General features: G+C 30.2%; 1 protein-coding gene across 1 annotated transcript in view; it reads left to right on the top strand.

Annotated features, from left to right (window-relative positions):
• Positions 1–23,293, top strand: part of LOC126849517 (scavenger receptor class B member 1) — a 37,774-nt gene that overhangs the window by 1,156 nt on the left and 13,325 nt on the right. Inside the window, exon 2 of the mRNA XM_050591439.1 lies at positions 8,922–9,803. Coding sequence (XP_050447396.1) covers positions 9,623–9,803 — 181 coding nt within the window. The 5' untranslated portion in view covers positions 8,922–9,622. The remainder of the gene's footprint in view (positions 1–8,921; positions 9,804–23,293) is intronic.

The following is a 23,293-nucleotide window of genomic DNA, read 5'->3' as shown; positions in this document are numbered from 1 at the left end:
GAAAATGTTAATAAAAAGATAGTAAAAAAGGGAGAGAGGAATAACCGTTAATAAATCTTTAAATTATTGAAATAAAATAAAACGAATAGGAATAAGTAAATAATAAACTTTTACTTTTAAATCAGAGTTTCATTGAATAATATTTTTTAAAATTGATAAGATTATTTACGCATGCTGACATTTATCGAGCGTGTTTTTTCTTGACAATTATCGGTATCATTCGTGCGTGCAAATCTCGGTATTATACACTGCATGCAATCGCATATTTATGATTAAATCGGCCGATTTCTACCGACCTATATTATATTTTAGCGAGCCTCACATCATTTCAGTAATATTTTAAAAATCTTCTTTCTGTTAGTCTATTGTGAGCTATAAAATTTGAGTGTTTTTTACATGCGTTTTAAGAGAATTAAAGTTTCTAATTAAAAATTAAAGATATTCTAAGATATACATAAAATAAATCTATAATAAAGAAACACATCTATAAAAAAAAAGTGAAAATAAAATTTTGAAAATAAAATCTGCAGAAAAATATAATAATAAAAGATTTTTGTGGAAATGTATTAACAGGTATAAAAAATTATTAATATTATATTCTACATGCAATCGTACATATAAGTTATTGCTTCAATAAGAGACGTTGCAAATCTTCGGATTATAATATATGAAATAGCGGCCAATTTCTGACCTAGATATATGTGTCTTGACACACTTAAATTCATGGAGAATAAATTAGCCACACAACAATTACGCGTAATACATCGAGAAATTTTCCTTGCAAAAAGGTGTAATTTATCGACCGTAGAAGATTGATTATATTAACATGCACATTAAAAATAAACGTATTACCTTACATTAACGGATGCAAACGCGGAGCTTACACCGACTGATTTCTCGTGCACTACTTAGGCGCAATCGGATACGAATCCTTGAGGAGTGGATATTTCGTCGGTTTCAAGTGTTCGAGTTTAGTAAGATCAATGATCCGTCATACGTCGCGTCGTTCAAAAGTAGAAGAAACTTTTAAAAATCTTTCTAGATTTTTCTAGACTTTTCTGCGATTTTTTGATTTGCAGAAAATTGAGCTGCCATAATTTCTCGAATTTATCGAGCTTTTTTATGGATATAATATAAAAATCTACAATTCTTGTTATTTAATGATTTAATTTAAAATTGACTGACAGAGGGATTTGCAGTTTTTTTATGATAATAAATTGTTTACGCGTGATAGTTCTTAAATATTGATAATGCATATAATTCATAAAGTATATTTTTTAACATAGGTGGGACAAGATAATTTATCTTTTTTGTATTCATCAACTAACGCCTGCCTGCGATGACTTTTCGATGATCATTCATACGAGACGACATTTCACCGAGTTTATCTTTTTAATGGTATCTCTGTCGCCTACTGATACTTCACATTAGTGATATTTTTTTTTTTTTTTCTTTTGTTTCGCTGCAATATTATTATTATCTACGACTCAACTCTGTCAAAAACACATTATCAGGACGATATTACCGAAAAATTATGGATGTGGATAAAATTTTTATCGCTATCTTTTATTGCCGTTGCGGAAACGGTAATGGATACAATACACATATAAACCCAGCTGTAAAAATTCTACATCAACAGCTCAAAGTTTCAAAGCATGTCAATAAATAACGATTTTCTTAGAATTTTTTTTTTAAATTTTCTACGGTTATAATTCAAATATAATTTAACGAATAATTTCAAATGTGCATGTTATTCCGGGATTTCTGAATAATATATTAAATTTTTTGAAAAAATTCTTTCATCGTGTTCGGCTCATTTTGCGGTGAAGCACTCTTCTCTTCTTAGATTGTTCGACAATGCGGAAGAAGTCATCATTATTTACCGTTTTATTTTGTATTGCTCATACGTGTCGTATTGTTGTGTCATTATCCGCGCGGCAAACGACTTGTCGCAGGATAATTTCAGGAATTTCCGAAAAAAGGGACTGTTAGGCAGCGAATGACATTCGTTAATGTAATTGTTATTGCATGATTGAATAACATGAGCAAAAAATTCATCGATTATCGCATAAAAACAGAATTGACGTCTGACAACTTGGTGCTTAAATCATTGCAATATCTATGTATACTCCCGTCCACGATTTTTGGACACGTAGTCTGAGTGCACTTGCACTTATGCGATAACTATTGCAATAACGGTTTCCCTATCGAGAGTTTCGGTTCGCGAGCAGATTACTTTAAAATTTAATTACCGGAATTGCGCGATGCTTTTCACACCAAGAAAAAAATGGAAAGTCCCTCCTTAGCGATCGCCTCTTTTCACGAGTATTACTCAAGTTAATACGGCCGGCACGGATCATTTCGAAATTTGAAGAAACCCCGAGAAAGCAGCTTAATGTCGGTAGAGAGGATACGGGAACATTTCAAACGCGATTACGTGCGCGTGTGTAATAATTTTTGCTCAATTTTTCGAGGTCACTCTAAACTATTCCAATTCCCGTTGTGCGTAAAACTAAAAAGACACATGCGCCAAGCGAATATTGTTGATATTACTACAACAGTATTTTAATCCAAGGCAAATTTAAAATAAAATGCATTAATATATGAGACATTTCTGTGCTTGTTAATATTCAAAAATTTCAACAAATAGAAAAAAAAATATTTTTTTTTAAGAAAAAAAAATAAGATGTTCTTATCGTATTTTTTTTTTTTTTTATTTCTTTAAAGCATGATAACCTCTTTACAAAGTATATAGATAGTCAATAGATATATTTGCTGGCATTCAAGACGAGAATATGTCGAAAAGAGTCAATGGAATAAGTAAATATCAATATTGAAAAAAGATTTATTGTGATTTTGATAAGAGTATTATATCGGATAAAATTTATTTTGATAATATACAATATTTGTCGTTTACAACAGATAATATTAAAACTATGTACAAAATAAACATAGATATACCTGAAATAAAAATAAATATATTTACAATGTTGATATATTTAAAAAATTGCAATTATTTAAAAAGATCAATATTTTTTCGTTTATATAAAACAGTATATATTATATATATATTAACATTGTATATATTTATAAAGTCCTGTAATTATAATTTTTTTATTAAAATTTGAATGATCTAATTATACATGAAATAAATATTTGCAATTAATTAGCATGCTTATTAATTAATAAATCGAAAGATTTTTTGATTTTCTGAAGTGACTGATTATTGATAGCAATTAAATGCGCGGTTGCGGTTCTTCGTGGAAGATGATCTAATTAAAGTAAGCCAATTATGATTGCATATAATTAAGAAGTAATCCATGATTGAAGAGACAAAGATTCTTATTATTGTCTGCAAAACTGAAACAATAAATAACTTGATTTTAAAACATAAAATATTTACTTTTTATAATTTTAGTAATTTTCCAAAAGTTTTTGCATAATGTATAAGTATATTGGAAATTATTTTCTGATTCATTTTACGTTCTACCTAAGCCTCATACGTAAATATCAGATGTGTAATTTGCTAGAAATTAAAAAATTGTGCTGCTAATGCTTTATTAATATTAATAAAGCAATTTATATCAATATTGTTACTGATACACAGCAAAGGCAATTAATTATGCAGAGAAAAATTGATCAAGAAATAAGATTAAATTGTGTTTTATATTCATGTATTTATCCATCTAGCAAAAAAGAAGTGTCATACTTAAGTGTGCGGAATATTCCGTCAAAAACACATTTCTAATTATCCTACATCAATAATTTAACGTAATATACATATATAACAATGTATAATTAATAAACTGAGAGCAAGAGATAAGTTGCGTAAACTTATTAATCTCGAAAATTGAGTACAAGTGAAATAAAGCAAAAACATAAAATTTGTAAGTAAAAAGAAAATAAAGATAATATTGTAAAATGAAGTAAGAAATCGGGCATACATTCTGTCAGATTTTTGCTAGAAAGAGTGCTCTTGAAATCGCAAAGGAGTGAGGGATCGCGTATAAACAGCGTGTAGCATAAAAGAGCACGTGTTATGTAATACTGGAATCAAATCCGGCAAGGACGTTTGTCAGAATAATAATTTACGGATGTCAGTTTGCGTTTCCTTCATACTCGATCTCTCGGCGAAAGTTTCGACGATGCGTCTCGTCGAGGAGTCACCGATTGTGCGTCTCATTGCGTACTCGGTCAGGCAAGTTTAGCGTAACGATTTGGCGGAGCGGTACGACATCATCCAGGGTGGTTTCACTTCTTTCGATAATGTCGGGAGATCGTGAAAGTTTGATCTAGTTTTAACATCCGTGCGCGCAATAACAGACGGAAGCGTCATGCGTGTTTCTACTTCTGTTTGTATTCGCGAATGGGAAGACAGCTATCAGACTTCCTTTTCGCTATCGCGAGTTGGAACGACCATCGTATTTAAGGTCATTACCATTACTTAGCTGCAAAGAGAGTTGAGATCAATCTGACAAAGAGAAAGAGAAAAGACAAAGGTGACGATAGGAAAGGAAAATTTTTTAATGATCATGGAGAAGGTTACAAAATAAATAAAAATCTTTATTTAATCTAACTGAGAAGATTAATGAAGCAAAAATGGAGATGATAGGAAGACGATAATAGATCTTCAATCGCAGATGTATTAATCACATACTCGCGTGATTCATTATACAGAATACTTGTAGGAAAAGCAAACTTTTCTAAAAAACATATTCTATTTTTATATAAGATCTCCATAATTACATAGAGAGATATATCAATCAAACTTGCAAAAAGCAAACTTTCGTAATATGTGTGCTTGCCTATTATAATATAATAATAGAGTTCTTTTTACAGAGAGAGCCACAGATATATTAATTATATTCGGTTCATATAGAAGACTTATGTAAAAAATAAACTTGTATAATATATAACACATTCGCCAGATTTATGACGAAGAATAAATCCTTCATTTTAAAGGAAAAATTCGCCAAAGATTAAGGAATATACGCCTTAGGGCGTTTCTCGTAAATATTTAATGAATTTGCTAATAGTAGAATTCTTTACTCTCTACCAACAGATATTAACATTTTTCCACGTAACAATTAATAAGAGGTTATCTTGTTTCTTGATCCTTGATTGAAAGTTGCATTGAAAACACCATCAACGTCATTATTGACTATCAGCTATGATTTAGATAATAGGATCAGCAATTAACGCTAACGCTATATGTATAGCTATGTATTATTGTTAATAGGCGGAAATACAAGCTTAATCAGCCTGAACCGCACGCTATCATCGCAAAATATCATGCGTTTTGCCGTATGAGCGTCGATTATCCATGACAGTCGTGACGGTATGTTAAGCAGGGATAAAGACGCATTTTGTACGCATGAATTTATTGAAACGAAACTTACAATTTCTTGCATAGTTCGTGTGAAATCACTCTTCTTACCTGTGTGTCTTTATCTAAAATAACAAGTCCTCCGAGTGCAAAGTAGCGTACATTTTATCACGTTCTTAACGATATTCCTTACATCTGCGACACAAAGTGATTATAATAGAAATAAAAAATTACGGTATACCGCATAAACTTGCGCAGATAATCGAGGCAGATATCAGACTATCTGGCTTACTATCGTCGAGCTGCGAAAGCGGGAAAAATGAACAATGCGCGTGTTGTTATAACGGCGTATTAAGCAATAAGAGATAGTGGCGAGTAAAAGTACCGAAAGTATCGTTAGCGATCGCCCTTACAAACGAGGCAGAAAGTCGCAAGATTTGTCTTAGCGCATATCATTTTCCAAGCACATATAAATATGTATATATGTACTTGTCTTATAGAGATGTATACGTCATAAAGCGAAAGAGAAAAAAAATGGCAAATAATTTTATGCGAGGTATATCCGAAACGCTTCAATGCATTTTTGTAGCAGACGTATTTTTGTAGCAGACGCGTATATATATGCGGTCATTAATCACTTGTCTAGAGGTCTTGAAGAGCAATTCAATTATCGAATTTTGTATATGAACGGCATTGCAGACCATTCTGTATGAAAGATTTGCTCAAACAACATAATTAAATGTTAAATTATCATGACTTATCCTGACCATGACTAACAAAAAATTTGTGTCATTCTTCGATTCTTTTTAATATCTTTTAAATGTAAAGTAGGTAAAAAAAAAAAAAACGTAACGTCGCGTCGTTTAAATCCTGTTTTCACGCATTTTGAGAAACCATTGCCTATGTTCTTGGAAGTTGCTTCAGTCATCGATTTACAATAACGATTACACTTGTGTCATCGTATTTACAAGAAACACTCAAAGAAATTTAAGACAGACGCGCTAATAAATTGACGTGAAATTTGTCATTTCGGTGACTCTTTAATTATTCTTTCTTTATATATTTGAATAATAATTCCGCACATAAATGTTGAAAGCTTATAAAAAAAAGAGAATGTTTATTCAACTTTTTTTTCTGCTGGCGAAAAACTGACTTAAAATTCGCCGAACAATTTATAATTGAGAGAAAGTATGCGAGTTCCGATACAGGTTGTGTGATATTTAAAGCTAACATAACATTCCATGCCCGCAAGAAATGCTCTTTAATTTTGCAACACGCTCGCACTTGTTTATTAATATTTTTTTCTAATTTGCAAAAAATTGATAATAAAAATTCTAATATTAGTTTTAAATTTAAAATATTATGAAACGCTAATGACACAAGCAACTTTTACAGATTTTAATGATTGAAAAATTAATCTGCTTTGCATTTTGTTCGACGTATTTTAATCTTGGCTTTGTAAAATATTATAGATTATTTATCTTTTTGATGTAAAGCGAGGAGACATAACGAGACTTCTGGATTAACTCTACCTTTCTCTTTTAATATAATCGTTATATTAGTTTGTCTCTTAAAAAACCTACAATAAATTAATAAAGTTATAAAGAGAAAAATAACAGAATATTTCGTGTAGAAAATACAAGACCATAATAAATGCTTCTTGTTGTAACTGATATATCAAAGTATTAATGAGCGTCGAGCATATGTAGTCTAAAGACAAAGATACGCACATTTTGTATTAATCGATCTGCTCTCACCGGTATTTTTCAAAATCGTGCGAAAAAAGCTGGATAAACGCGAAGGAATAAACTTTGCATTTTTAAACGTGGCCGTTTTCGTAGTTAATGCCGCTCATTAACGATTCGTCCGTTCAAAGTACGTGTCAGCGATCTTAGATCATATAAAAGTCTGAAGAGATATTTTTATGTTTCGTCGTGCAATAAATTTAATTTAAACGCGAAAAGTTAGAGAATTTTTTTAAATAATTATTTTTATGATAGACTTAAATTCTTTTAAAATTGAATTCAGTTATGTAACGTGTCAAGTATAAAAACAATTAAGGAGGAAGATATTCTACTGAAATATTATATTTATCTATAATATCTAAGATCTCATTTACGTTTAAAGATTAAGCTACGATTCGTCTGACATGTAACTTTTTTTTATAATATTGATGTAAATTTTTTTAATTTTATGTTGTTACTGTAATCGCAACAATTAACGGCGAGTGTTATTTGTAAATAAAATCATAACAAGTATAAAACCTTGATATTTATAACAATTTTGTGCGTCAGCAAATATAATTGCTTAATTGACTGTTTCAGGTATCATTTAATGTGACGTAGCATTTATATTCCACAAAGCGATTAGCACCTCTTCTACACGATATATAAAAGAGTTTAAATTAGTTTATATCTATCAGATCTTTGTTCTAAGAAATAAATTATTTATACATAGCGTCTTAGAGATTAATAATATTTGTGTAGTTTTAATTACATTTAAAAAGATTTGTTGTTTTTGAACAAATTTTGAACATTATATTTTATTTATTTTATAATTAAATTTTGATATAATTTTATTATAATTTTTAGTTACTTAAAAATAATCGAAAAATGAAACTATATTATTTAATTATATTTCTCAAAAAATAGAGATCATTTTCTTTTAAAGTTTAATTTAAAAGAGCGTTTAACTAATTTCTTTAAAAATTAGATACAATTATATAATATTTTATTGATATGTGCTTGAAGCAGAAAAACAAAATCTATTTTGCTAGTGTAATGAGATATGTCTAAAAGCTATGTTAAACATTTGTGAATATAAATATATTAAATATATTTGCATTTAAATATATATTCTACGAACTGTCATCGTGTAATAATAATTATTCTATTTTTCTTGTACGTGATATTTTTTAGTGTACGTATTACTTATTTGCATGTATTATTCCTGCAGGGCTGCACTTTATTCCGTGATCTTTGCTATAGTCGATCGACTTTTTTGCAACACAGATTTTCAAGGAAACTAAACTTTTTTTCTTTATTAATATTCAGTTAGTGATACATAAAAAATCTTCTCTCTCTCTCATGCTAACCTCATTGCACTTTTATGCTATATAATAAATGCTTAAAATGACAATCATTGTTTGCAATATTGACATTGATTAATAGTCATACAAAATTGAAAATAAATCTCTAATAGGAAACATTAAATATAATTTACGATTATAAGTAAACAATATTTTTGCACACATAACTTGATACAATATTCCATTTTTACGTGCGGTATCGATTTTTACTTTATAATATTTGTAAGGAAAATGCGGCTGACAGATTATTATATCAATTCGGCGATATAATATTGATCAAACGACTTTAATTATGACACAACAAAGTTGCGATGAAAAGAATTTTTATATAAATGCATATTTTGCAGTTACGTAATGCATGTTCGATGGCAAACAGTCAATTACGTCGCGAAATGTGTATATCATTGCTCTTCTTTATTATTTTTGCGGTATGTCGCGATTAAACTGGCCGATTTCTTTTTCGCTTCTACCTTCTCTTTTTAATCTCGCATTGGTTTCGCATTTCAGGCAAAAGTCAAGAATAAAGGACCAACGACGAAATCACGACAAGTGAAAGTGAAGCCGAAGTAACGCGCGACCCACCTGGACCAGGCAAGAAAGTCCAGTGCGTAATACGAATGCGAGAGACACGTGGTGCGGTGGTACCTGTCGAAACTGCGCTCGACACAACGACGAGGCGATATTGATGATAACGACAGCGATAATGACGACGCAGGTACGCACTCACAAGGAGAACAATGCTCGGCGCAGTAACGCCAGATGATGATGATGATGATGATGCTGATGCTGATCCCCTCTAACGTAACTCTGGATTATAACGGAACTCTGGAACGCGCTCTCAATCGCCAATCAGAACGTAAAGTGATTAATTAGATGTCTTTGAATTATATAATTCACTCTTATTCGAATAAGACTGATAGTTACATATCATTCGAAAGAGATCGACCGTTCGAAGATCATTGAGAGCCGGTCCAAATAAGAGTACGAATAAACATTGTTTAATATTATTTTCAAGAAACATTATTAATTTAATAAATTGCAGACAGCTATTGAAAATTAAGTTCAATAAAAGTGACGTGATTAGTTTGGACTTATTGGTGTAGAAGCATCTTATCAGTGTCTTTTTGGGTGAAATTGATTTTTTTATCGATCAACGAGCTCAAGAGGAAAGTCTTCTGCCCGATTTGTGAATCAATCAAAAATCGAAGATGAAGTTTATTGCATCTTTGTTTGGGACGGGGTCCCCGAAAGCGATGGGCAGGCAGTACATGAAGGTCGGCAGAAACGCCCTTTTTGGCGTGAGGACTGACAATATTGACAATATTTGTACCGAAAAAGTGCCGAGGCCATTATCCTTGCTAATATCTAAGAAGGGAAAACTCAGGCATGGTGAGTTACATTCTTTATATAATACGTTAATGATAATTCCGATAAGTTTGACATTGAAAACTAGAAATCTACCGCACTTAAAAATTTCGAGATCAGTTCTTTTATAATATGTTATATAATGTGTTTTATAATGTATTTTATAATATATTATTATCTTGATTTTTTTATTATGTTCTCGTTTTTGTTACGTTAGTCATTTAAAAACTTTAGAGTGCTACAATAATTTTATTAATCTTGAAAATATTAAGCAGCAACAAGCTCTTATGTAACTCTCTCGGATAATCTAGTTAATTTATTATAAATCGTAATTTTTAACCGCGACTAACGACTAACTTGTTATTAGATACACGCGGGATATATGCCGACAATCAGACCGAAACAAAATTGCAAAATGAATCATAAATTGTTCACTCATCAACTTTCTTAATTACTTATTATTCTCTAAAGATAATCAATTTAGCGTCAGTTGATCATGAAATATTTATATAGCTAATAAGTCACATTAATCGGTAAAGAAAAATGATGGTATAATTTATATAAAACAAAGTATAATTTATACAAGATGGTTTCTCCAAGGAAAAACTATGTGCGCGCTAAAAATATATTTGAATATCAATTCCTTCGTTATTTCACAAGTAATATACGATAATTCAGTGAATGTTTAAAGTGCATTTCAAATTATACGTTATAAATTATTGGGTAACACTTATAATTAGTTTCATTAACAATAGATGACTTATTGGTGAAATAAATTCCCTTTTGCCTTTCTTTACAATTGTAAAGAGAAAATTATTAAATTAATTCTGCGAATAATTTATATGTTGTTGGCGAAACTGATCGTGCGCCTATCAGCGTTTAGGATATTAATTAAATATAAAGTAATTGAATTTTTAATGTTATATATAAATTGTTTTAGAAATGTACTTTATTCATCTATCAATTCTATATAATATAATATATTAAGAGAGGATTTGTAGAAAAAAAATTGAAAAAAACAAGACTTTAATCTTTTAACACTTAATCTTGGCAATATTAATCACATATTTTCTTCTAATTATGAATTATATATATAAATAAATCTGAAACAAAGGTCGTTTTTTAGTAAAAATATTAATAATTTTGAACATAGAGTATATTTTTATTGACGTAAAATCTGGATAAAATATATTACCAAATACTATATTGTTAATTATTAATTTTAATTAATTAAGTTAATTATTTTGAAGATTACATAGCCAAAAATTTTTTATGTTAAAAATTTAATGTCTGCATTACAACAACCTTTATCTTCTCGGTGGTTTCCAGTACTATGGTTAAAATACTACAGATTTTATATTAATGATTATTGTTTACGCTTAAATCATATTAAAGTGAGAGCTATCGTATCGCACCATAACTCTCGTCACGTTCAAGGAGCGTGCATAATTAACATTGCGACCAAGGTCGGGTAGTTAATTCTTGTTATGTAGTCGATGTATCCTCTTGTTATCTGGATAAACAACAAGCAAGCTTACCCGCAAAATTATCGTTGATCGTTACACTCACGGTAGTTCGTGCCGTGTAACCGATTAGAGCTGCGATACCGTATTTCACGTTAAATCTTTGCGCCGACAAGAAGTACATACTTAAATTCTATCTTTTTACTATGATTTCATTGAAATTTTTACAATTGTCTTTTGGATATTAATTAAAAATGTTTAAGAAAAATATCACTTTTTGAGTAGAAAATAAATTAATTTAATTGAAAATAATGTATGTTTAAAATTAAAGGTTGATGTCTTCGCTACAAAACGCGCTCCAGATTTTTCGGCAAAACTTTTAATTGGGAGAAAGTTTGGAACATTTCGTGCAGCTATCTAGACTATCTCTACTCTGACTTACGACTATTACATTGTAAGATGCGGTTAGTGAAAATTTCGAAACTGCATCGCGGTACGTTTCTTGATTTATCACCGTTTGTTTAATCTAGATCTGTAAATCTTTTGATCAATTAATGTTGCATTCACTTTTTCTCTTCATGAAAATTTAATCATCTTCTTTTCTCGTATTTTTATTCTTAATTAAAGATATGAAACATATGTATGAGTAGCGTGAGAAAACACTTTCGAACATATTTTGTACACTTTTATTTTCAATATTACATTTTCTTTTATTATAACTTTTGCTTTCGTGAAAGAAATGATAGTATCTATCACTTTTCATATTTTCCGGAAGCTCTAACTGTAAAATATGTTAAGTACTGTTAGTTATCGCAAATTTAAATATGTAATGGTATAGTAACACTATACTTTATAAGCAGGATGTGTTGATAATTTTAGTTTCTAAGCGTGCAATTTCTAATTGAAATAGATTCAGGATGTTGTTGATTAAAGATTTCCAGTACTTCGATGTAACTATTTTGCAATAATTGCAAAATAATTACAAATTAACAAATCATCTTAATTAGATCATTATCCATAAACATTGGAATGCATGAAATTCAATGCGCCGAACAATGCATTGCTCCTTTCCGCCTCGTAAATAGAAGGAATACTCGATATTACTTTAAACATTGAAAAAGATAGATAATACGTTAACGTTCTATAATATTAGCGATTTTTGCGCGTTAACAAATTTGCATTTTGTAATGTGATATTATAATAGAATCAATGTAAATTGCAAAAACTAATACGTTTAGCAATGTAACATAATCAGTAGCAATTTTGTCCTTAGTTGATTATACAGAACAATAATGATTATAATGATTGAGACATTAATGATTAAATAAGCTGACAAAGAAATCTTAGATTAAATTGTCGTTTAGTTTTTTATCGGATTAAGTCGCACACAGATAAAAGTTTTTTAAAAATCTTTTCTACGGAGAAGTCGTCACGGAAGAATCTGTCGTTAACAAGAGAACTGATTGCGGTAAATCTTGTACAACATACATGCAGGCAATATTAACTACTCTGTGCAACATACCTAAGGCCGGAGTGCAGTGGGTCAGTGGAACGCTAGTGATAGAGGACAGGTTGCACAGCACAGTTATATGTTACGCTATCACTTCGATTACGCTTCACTATCCGACTCGTTTCACGCTGACATTCTGTCATAAAAGTTTCTTTTTTTTCGAGAAATAATAGAAATTTTTAATTGCTAAGAATATTTTAACAGAAAGTAGTTATATGATAAAATATACATACATCATGGACTAATATTATATACGATATATGTATATAATACCATACATAGAAACGGTCTATACATAAAAAAACTTTCTTTTTTAATTTGATATAATATAAATATTTAAAGGTTCCAAATATTAACAAAATTAATAAAAAGAATTAGGCGAAGGAACCAGCACCGTGTATGGGATGCAAAATATGTTTATTAGATCATAAAACTTTGCGAACGTTTCGGTCCCTTCTTTTGGACCATCCTCAGCGCAGACAAAAAATAAATAAACAAATAAACCGCACAATTTATATAAAACGATTAGAATAGATGATGGTCTACATATGCACGGTAACGCTTAAAAGAACATAGATAATAAATGGTAACAATATTTTAAGACATGTAAAAAAAAACTTAGTTAAAAAAATATATTAAATAAAGCGAAAGTCAAAAAAGTAAATAAATAAATTAAATAAAACGGAAGTCAGTGATAAAGTAAGATGTCTATACGTCGTCCATAGGCTGCGTCTTTTCATTGTTTCAAAACAGTAGAGATATGGATGTAATCCATCCGTCAATTATGAGGATTACAACGAAACGTTCGCAAAGTTTTATGATCTAATAAACATATTTTGTACCCCATACGATGCTGGTTTCTTCACCTAATTCTTTTTATTAATCTCTATTTAATTTTTGAAGCATTAAAGAAAAAAGAAAGAGAGAAAAATATATGAAGCAAGTATAAAATGCAGCTACTAGTTAATCCAGCGTTAAAGTCTCTGCTAATATTCTATTCGGCGTTGAAATCTTTGAGAGCGATAGAAAGAGAGAAGGCATTCCTTACAGCATTAAAATATCTATACATTATTCATGTGCTAGATTTCATATATATTCCAGAGTTTTTAAATATCGCTGTATTTCTAATAAGAATATAATTGCAACATTGCAACACTAAAACGCACACATCCGTTTAAAGACCGTTGAAATCGATGAAAAGGAAAAGGAAAGGAAACTTATCTCTGCCATTTCTATGCCGTTCTGTCTTCCGAGCAAACATCCTCATCCTGCGTCCGTATCCTTCACTATGCGATACCGTTAAGTTCCGCGAGAAAATACGAGTTCCTGCTCGTCTTGTTTTTACCGTATGCAGTGTTAATGGCAAGCGCGGCACGATTTTCCCTCACGCTTTGCATCACGTGGAATAGACACGCTTACGTAATTCGAAATCTCGTTGTCGTCCTCAAAATCTTTCTTTCAACTTTTCCCCACGCAAATGATTTTATTATCATTACCGGAATTCGGCGTAATTTTGGAATAGCTCCTTCCTCTTTTCTCCTTCCTCCTCTTGCTTTCTCTCGCATTACCGCAAAAAAGAGATTAATACTAATATCATTTAACATCTTAATTTTCGCATTAATGACGAGGTCATGCATGATAAAATCTCGCTAAGTCATTTATGAATAAGAATCTGTGATACAAATCTTTATTTAAACCTTGATAATTTTGCAATCATTTTATTCAAGTATAAGATACTCAAACTAATAAATAAAAAAAAAAAATTATGGCGTATGAAGGAATAGAAACAACGGAATAAAACCGGTTGCGTGCCATTAAGAGTGATTAAATCGACGATCTTGCGAAATCTTCGCAGTCGGTTATGAATTAATAATAATGCTTATTATTACACTACGAGAGTATGCTCGAAAAACAAAACAAAACCGCCGCCAAAACACTCGAACAAAATACCGCTAGGACGCTTAGCGATCGAGAACGAAGGCTTGAATAAGGTTTTGATTGAAGAAGCATGATAAATCGTTCAATGCACCGCGCAAATCATTTATCTATTATACATCGTAGCGAAGCGCATTGACATTACTATGCCACATTCATAGATCCGCGCTATCGCGACTTTCTAACACGCTTATCCTGCAATGGGACGGGGCCATGTCTTGTCATTACATAGCATTATGATATACAGGTTGGCGATTGCAGACAAGCGAGATATTCGTGTATGCATCATTATTGTATCACGTGAGCTCGAGTTTGACCGCGTTCTGTCGCATCACGTGAAGAAGCGTGCTGTCATTATTTTCCTATCATTTCTTCTTATGGGGGTCGCACACAAGCATATATACGATATATATTACCTGATATATATTCTGCTTAATTTGTCTCACCTGCTTCTGCTTCGACAAAACGTGACAAAACTAGAATAACCGGAGTCTGATTATACATATGACTCTATATGACGTAAAGAGTGTATTTGTATGCAGAATATCTTTAAAGTCGTATACTTTCTTTGAGTCATTGGAAGCTAATTTAGACGAAACGCGTTATGAATGAGTGAAAATTGAAAGTTTTACGGCACTAATTTTCAAACAAGAATGAAAACAATGAGTGAATCTCATATTTAATATCGGCAGTTAACAAATTACGATAGAAAATGATGCTTTATTGATAAGAAGCACTCAACACTTTTATATTCTTTCTGAACAAAATTAAAATTACCTTCTGGTTTTTTTTTTTCAAAAAATGTTCGTGCATTAGCGATCTAGAATCTCAGTATATATTCATATGCAATATAAGAAACAGATATGTAAGAAACGGTCGGTGTGTCTACTTTATTTCAAGTTTATACTTAAATTACTGATAATAGAAAATCGCGCTATTTTGCCGATTAAGGAAGTTATTAACACACTTACAATGTCAATAATATTACATCAATTTTCTCATAATGAAAGTTTCAATGTAACGAAGAAGGTCGCAACTTGTATTAAGTCATTGCGTATATGCAAGATTATCTAGAAAAAACCTATATGCACAAACACTTTATTTTATATCTTTTACGTTGACGTTTTGCGAAAAAGAAAGAGAAGGATTAAGATACTGTTGCAATGACTATCGATTATTCAAGCCTGTTTGGTTTCTGTCGTGCAACATTACATTAATGATAAAATTACTTGGCGGTCATCACGTGGTTTGAAATAAGATAAAGAAGATAAGCTTTCAGTTCTGTGTATAAAGAAATTGATTTACATCTTCTATCTATTGGAAACGCGTAACTTTATTTGGAATAGAATGCAATTAAGATCAAATCTTTTTGCAGCTATAGTTTATATTCTATCTTATAATCTCATTAAATATTAGCAATTTAGTTTTCTAATATCCTTTAATATGCTTTTAAATATCTTTTTATAGAAAATAAATATCTTTTTTAGAATTATAGCGAGCACCAGCTTCAGCATAAAATAATCGTATGTTTGTACAACCGTAAGTAACAATTTTTTACATAATTCTAACATTCAAAAAATTATCATTCTTATTGAAGTCAGCGGCGGCAAGTTTTTCCATATAGATATATATTGAAGTTACTGCCTTCCACACGTGAAACTTGTAAATTTTTTTTTCCTATAGTCCTATATAATAACAATCTCACATAAATACGACTAAACACTATGAACGAGATAATATAATTGATAGTTTAACTGCTTTTAATAAAACATCCAGCCAGCTTTTATACGGCTGTAGAAAACTACAATTAACGAGTTAAATTAACTTTGCAAAGTCAACGTAATATGATCAACATTGACCTTAAAAGATTAAAAGAATACTTTCAAGTGCGTGTTAATTTTCTAAAACAGAACACGCATTCCTCTTTTTTTTCAGCAGAATAATCTAGCAATTAAAAATTTTAAATGCCAATAAAGTTTAATTCTATTGCAGGATTTCCAATTTTTCTCTTTTTTTTTTAATTATTTTTTTACAATATCGGGCTACTTCATATTAGTAGACTTTCGTGTAAAACGTAGTATCCCTACTTGTCAATCACTTGCATGGCAACCCAAAGTCGATGATTTCGTTAGGTCATTGTACTCACTTGAGAAATCGCATGGTTTGAATGGCATGAATTCAGTGACAAAAGATCGAAGGTCATAGAACAAGAGATGTATTCTTGCACGGTCAAGATCGTGTGCTCTTTATTCACTACTGGTGCTCGGAACAATTACAATGACAAATTCGATGATCTTGTGATCTGTAAGATGCAAATTAATTTTATTTATTTTAATTGTATTATGACAATTAATTTTCAGATATAATAGAGATATATTCAAGATAAAATAAAATGCAGAATCAACGCTTAGGTTGAAAAATGATTTAATATTGTGAGATTAAGATCTTTTGCAAAGACATCAAGGGGAAGCCGAATTTTTCGCAAATATATAAAAGTCAAATAGTGTAAAATTTGAGACATCTGGAACTTTTAAAGTTGTCACTTCTACTATGCTAATTCGTACAGTTTGCTATGAGTCAGTATAAATCAATATCGCGTCCTTAACTGTATGATTATTTTGCATATGCGGGAAATTCCCGAGTAAGCAAATAACATTTCAATTTACGTTTCTGCTCGACGAGTCAGACGAAGTTTTAACAACACCCCGACGAACAAAGTTTATCCATTGCTCTTTGAAATCCGTTTAGCGTTAATTTTTTTATTTTAACGATAAATTATATAAAAGGAAGTTTGTGTGCCAGTAAATTCCTTGAATCATTGTCATAGAGCAAAACATTGTCGATGAAGTCTGTCAAAAGATAGCAAGTCATTGTCGCGCCGATTGATAGCGCACAGTGAATAATCGAATAATGGAATAATAGTGGAGACATCACAACATACAAAAGGTTAAAACTAAAAAAATTCAAATTCTGTTATTTAGTTAAAAAAAGAGACATTGTAGAAAAGGCTAATACGTCGAAGAGTTGTTAAACAGAAAATTGCTGTGAATGTAAGGCAAAGGTGATTTGAAACGGAAAGTACTTACGTATCGAAGATTTTTATGATGTACTGGACGGTGATAGTTGACCGTGACGTTGAATGACTCGTATCTTGTAAGAAAAAAAAAACACAACGCTTAAGATTAAGAAATCTCCAGGTGCACTGCAATAAGAAACCAGCCGGAAACAACAAGCAGACCCAACTGTTTTGCGCAATCTTGCGGTTGCGCGACCTGTTGTCGCATAACTTGTATTAAAATCCTATAGAACAATTCCGCCTCTCGTGGAGTCCGTGACAGTCAAATCCGCGAGTTAATGCATCATACCAACAAAGACATTGTATTTACTTAGCATCGTCATATTTCATGCTCTTTAGCGCCTAGATTGTGGATTACTTTGACCTTAAAGTGCCTTAAGGTCTAAATCTTATGCTCTCTGCGGTGTGATCTTCGCCACTAGAATAACTGCAGAGTCATGAAATAAGATCCTTTGGACCTTCACACTTTGAATGTAACACGTGTATATTCTCAGCTTGCCGCGAAAAGGCTCGCCTCACTCGCGGTTTTACGCTCCATTACGATCCAGACAATCCCTTTCTTCGGAATGTACAGTCGGAGTTACAAAATCGTGGCTGTCCAAACAACATAAATACGCAATATTATCGCGTGCTTTTTACGCGACCGTTTTAAAACGCCAGTGTATATTATTCATGAAGTATAACTAGTGCGAACACGATAGGTTTGGTCACTTCGACAATTTTGAGATCACTTTCACCCATGGCCAGGGCTGGCTTCAGGCGTTGGTCCAAGAGGCAGTCTTCTTGTCAATCAACAAGTCAAGAAGAAACGCTTACAAATTATTCTGTTCTAATCTTGATCAAAAAAATTGATAGATCATATTATAATGCCTCTACGTTTCCTCTTGATATTTAAATTTAATAATCACGGAACTGTGTAATCTAAAAGAGAACATAATGTACAAAAAAATTAAAAAAAAACTTGTCGAATGTAATACTGTGTAAAGAGATGCCTTGGAGCAATATAGTAGAATTTAAACATTAAGATTCGATATTTATCTTCGAAATTGATCTTTATAATCTCTTCTTTTTTCTCTCTTTTATTTTGTAAAGAAATCGTTTAACTTTATCAAGTAGCATGTTTAGATTCACGTAAGACTATAACTTATATAAAGGAAGAGTGGAGAAATTCAAGTAGCTCTTATAAAATAGTATTGCCCATAATATATGTATATAGTGATTGATGATTAGGTTTGTGTTAGGGTTCAATGATTGCATAAATGTAGTGAAACCGACCCTGTTCACGGTCCATTACTGGCAGATGCCCGACCGACTCTCTCGGTATGTAAACGCATACTTTACGAATCGACACCATGAATGTCCTCGCATCCTCGCGATGTGTTACGTACAATCGTTAAGCAACTGCGAAACCATGAGATAATAAGTGGAAGAGCTGCCAAAAATAAGTATGTTACGTCAGAGACAGTCTTTGATGTGCCATCGATATTGATGGAGATATCGTAAGGACGAGGTCGGCATATTTCATGGAAATTCCGTTCATCAATTCTTCCACGTGTTTAAATAATTCGAATACGTTATCTAGATGTAAAGATCTTTAATTCTAGATAATGTAAGGTTTAGAAATTAATAATGTAATTAAATAGAAAATATAATTTATTGGAAAACTGAGATCAACTAATTTCAAGTATAGTATATTTAGATTAGAAAATCTGTAACAATTCGAGTGATGCGATACAAGTAATAATCTAAAAATCAACAAGTCCAGAAATTAAATTTATCTTAAAAAAGATAGAATAATAATTCTATAAGAAGAAAATAATTTTCAGTCTATAATGTGTGTCTATATATATATATATATATATGTACACACAAACACATGTACAAAATAGAGATACTTATTCATGAAAATAATTTTAATTTATAATAATTAATAATAATTTTTATTTTATTTTAATTTAATTTAATTTTAATTTATAATAATTTATAATAATTTCATTTTATCATTACAATATTGATAAATATTTTTTTTAGTTGATGAGCATAACTATTTAAAATTAATCAATTGCTTTATTGTTTGTTAAAAAAGAAGAAAGATTGTAAAAGTATACACACTCGACGCAATTATGACGAATCGAAACGTCATCAGACGAATATTAATGAGAATAGAGATCGTAACTCATAAATAAATTAATTTAAATCAGATTAGCCTCCTTGACACATTAAAAAAAAGTAAGTCGCACACTCAATCCTCGAACTTCGCTACTTTAATTATTTCCTTACGTCAGCAAGAAATTCGTTAGCTTAAAATTGCGACGAACAACAACGGGTAAAAATAGAAGCGATTCCGAGAAGACAACAAAGCTAATATTCGTTATAAGCAAATAATAGTTTATAATAAAAAGAGCAAGTTATAACATCTGATTGCCGTCTCAAGATGCTTTTTAATTCTTTTTTTATTGGCAACTCATTATTTGTTTTCTTGAAACATAAATAGAAAATAATAACGTTAGACGGATTATTTTTCAGTACATTATATTGTCGATACTGTGCATATATTCCACAAAATAAGAACATCAAAATAATTTAAGAGTTTTACAAGATATTAGGTTGTCCGAAAAGATTTCCGAATTGTTTATATTTTTATATTTTATATATATTTTATTTATATTTTTTTTTATTTAAAAATAAAGAGAATATACATATAGAAAACTTTTTTCCTAACAAATCAAAATACGAATGTATCTTTATTTCATTAAATAGTAACAGATATATTTGTTGCGCTTAATTTGTTTTATATATATAAATATAAATAAATTAAGGGCAACAAATATATCTGTTACTGTTTAATGAAATAAAGATACATTTTATTAATAGTATTGATTTGTTCGAAAAAAAGTTTTCTGTATGTATATACTCTCTATTTTTAAATAAAATATACGTGAAATATATATAAAATATAAAAATATAAACAATTCGAAAATCTTTTCGGACAACCTAATATCTTGTAAAATTTTTAAGCTACTTTGATGTTCTTATTTTGTTATGAATATAATGCATAGTATCGACAATATAATGTGCTGAAAATCTATAATAATCCGTTATTATTTTAGCATTATTATTTTAACGTTATTACATATTTTAAATATATATATATATATATATATATATATATATATATATACACCTATTTTACAAATCATTAAAAAAAATTAAATTGTGAAACAAACTTGAAAAGTGTCTCTTGTGAAAATTTATCTTTCAAAATATATCTGTTTTTCATGCTCTTTTTATTTCAATTGCAACATTGCAATCGTCTTATAGACGATATTCATAGTCATATTACTTGCGTGACTGCGAATCGATGTATAATCAGTATAGCTGGACCAGATGTTGTAAGTTTGATGCATTAGACACTCTAATGATTAGGGAGATTTCGAAAAGTTGCACGGTCGTTTAGTGGCATTCTTGAGCTGGATCAAAGCGAAGGTCTGGGACTGTCTAGATTAAAGTGTCATTAGAGAAAAATGTGAAAGGTTTTAGAGCCGAGATTGCGTTTCTCGCAGAATGCGTGTAATTGCATTTTTATCATCTTCTTGAGCGAAATAGCAGTTGTATTTTAGTATCCCCTCTCCTTCTTCTTTTTTTCTCTTTTTAAATCAAGAAATTATTTGAATAAACATCTCTTTCGCGCATTAAAATATATCACCGACAGAATCATAAAAAGCTGAAGCACAGTTAAAACTTAACAAGATGGAGAGGACTGTGTTTTTACATGCCGTTTAAGTTTTTGCGATCTTATCTCGAGCTATCTTCACGCTAATCTGTCTCTCTTTCCTTCTCTTGAATTGTCATAAACTATTTTACATAAAGTTGCGATAAGTATTATACTCTAAGAAGAGTATTCAATAAGAATTACAAGGTTTTTTTCGATGTTAAATGATTTGCATTCCAGATTTGTTAAATCATATAGTTGCGCCTTGATCTTTAACATATGCAAGCATTGAAAGAGCATTCTATGCGACACCTATATTACCTTACGATGCAGATTGTGATAAATATTTATTTATTTATTTTCTATTTTATTACTTCTATTTTTTATTAATTATCTGATAAAATTGATATTTTTTTATGGACATCTATATCAGTACAAAGTTCATCTTACATTTTTCATTAAAGTCGCTATATATGGTAATACATTAAACATAAAAGCAGACGAATCCGCGTTCCATGGTCAAAGCATATAAATTCGCTTAATTTCTTAAATATCCGTATCTGCTATGATAAATCCATAAATTTGCATATATGACCTTTGAAATTGGAATTGATGTTTTCACATATATTACTCTATCGTGTACTTGAGACTACCATTGATTAATTTTAACTTATCTCACTGAGTTGAGCGATTTCTCGCTGTATCAAAAATGCGAAAATCACTTAAATAATGATTTAATTAAAAATATTATTTTTTACTGTATTATTTTATATTGTAGTTAATTGGTAGTTAAGCAAAAAACTTTTGTATCAAAACATTAACTTAGCAATATAATTTATAAGAATCGTTTAGAGCTAAAAAAAGATGCGTGTATGCATGTGTTTTCTCGGTTTAGTTAATTAAATGGATATATTATTTTATTTGTAATTTGTTTTTAATTAATTACAATAATCAATAATTTATTTTCAATTAATTACATGGATACATTTTTTTTATTTGTAATTTGTTTTTTATTTATTTATTTGTACAATAATGTTATTTATTTACAGAATATGTGAGTGTGATTTTTAAAAATTATTTATTTAAGAAATTAATAAACGTTAAAATATAATAACATTAATGGAAAACATTCTTTTTATTCTTTGTATAACGGGGAGAGTTGTGGGAATTCCTGCTATACGACTTTTTATAAATTTATGGGAAGCCGGATAGATTAGATTTTGCAGGTTTATAAAGAAAACAAATAAAAGAAAACAGATGAAAGAATAAAATATTATATGCTTGTTAAGAATTTATTCATTAACTTACCCGACAGCGTTTTTCTTTTGCGACGTAAAAAAAAAAAAGATTTTTTTTCATATTACAAGGATATCGCCTATTGCTATACAGATTTATATATATATATTTTTAATCATTTCAGGTATCTTTTTCTATTACATTACAGTATTATCCAATAATGATATCATACACAATTTATTATTTCCAAGTTCAAATTTTTTATCTTAAGTTATTTCTGGCTGATATTAAAGCAGCTATAACAAAAATAATATAAGCAATTTTTACATAAACAAAAATTTACATCGGAAAATAATAGCTAAAAAAAAATCATCTTCATTAATGACATAGATCGTAAAAATGCATTGAGGAATAATTCATACTGATGTTGTGGTTTACTATTGTACTTTCATTTGCAAAATGCTATGATTTTCGCATCGTGCGTGATAGTCAAGCAAAGAATCGTTTTTAAACGTACTTAGGAATTACGGAGGAAAAATTCGATGTCAAGTGTGCACGTGAAACGCGTGCACATAAATAACT

Source organism: Cataglyphis hispanica, chromosome 5, assembly GCF_021464435.1.
Source record: "Cataglyphis hispanica isolate Lineage 1 chromosome 5, ULB_Chis1_1.0, whole genome shotgun sequence".
Taxonomy (NCBI): domain Eukaryota; kingdom Metazoa; phylum Arthropoda; class Insecta; order Hymenoptera; family Formicidae; genus Cataglyphis; species Cataglyphis hispanica.
The sequence above is the reverse complement of the archived record's forward strand: the minus strand, read 5'-3'. Positions and strand labels throughout refer to the sequence as shown.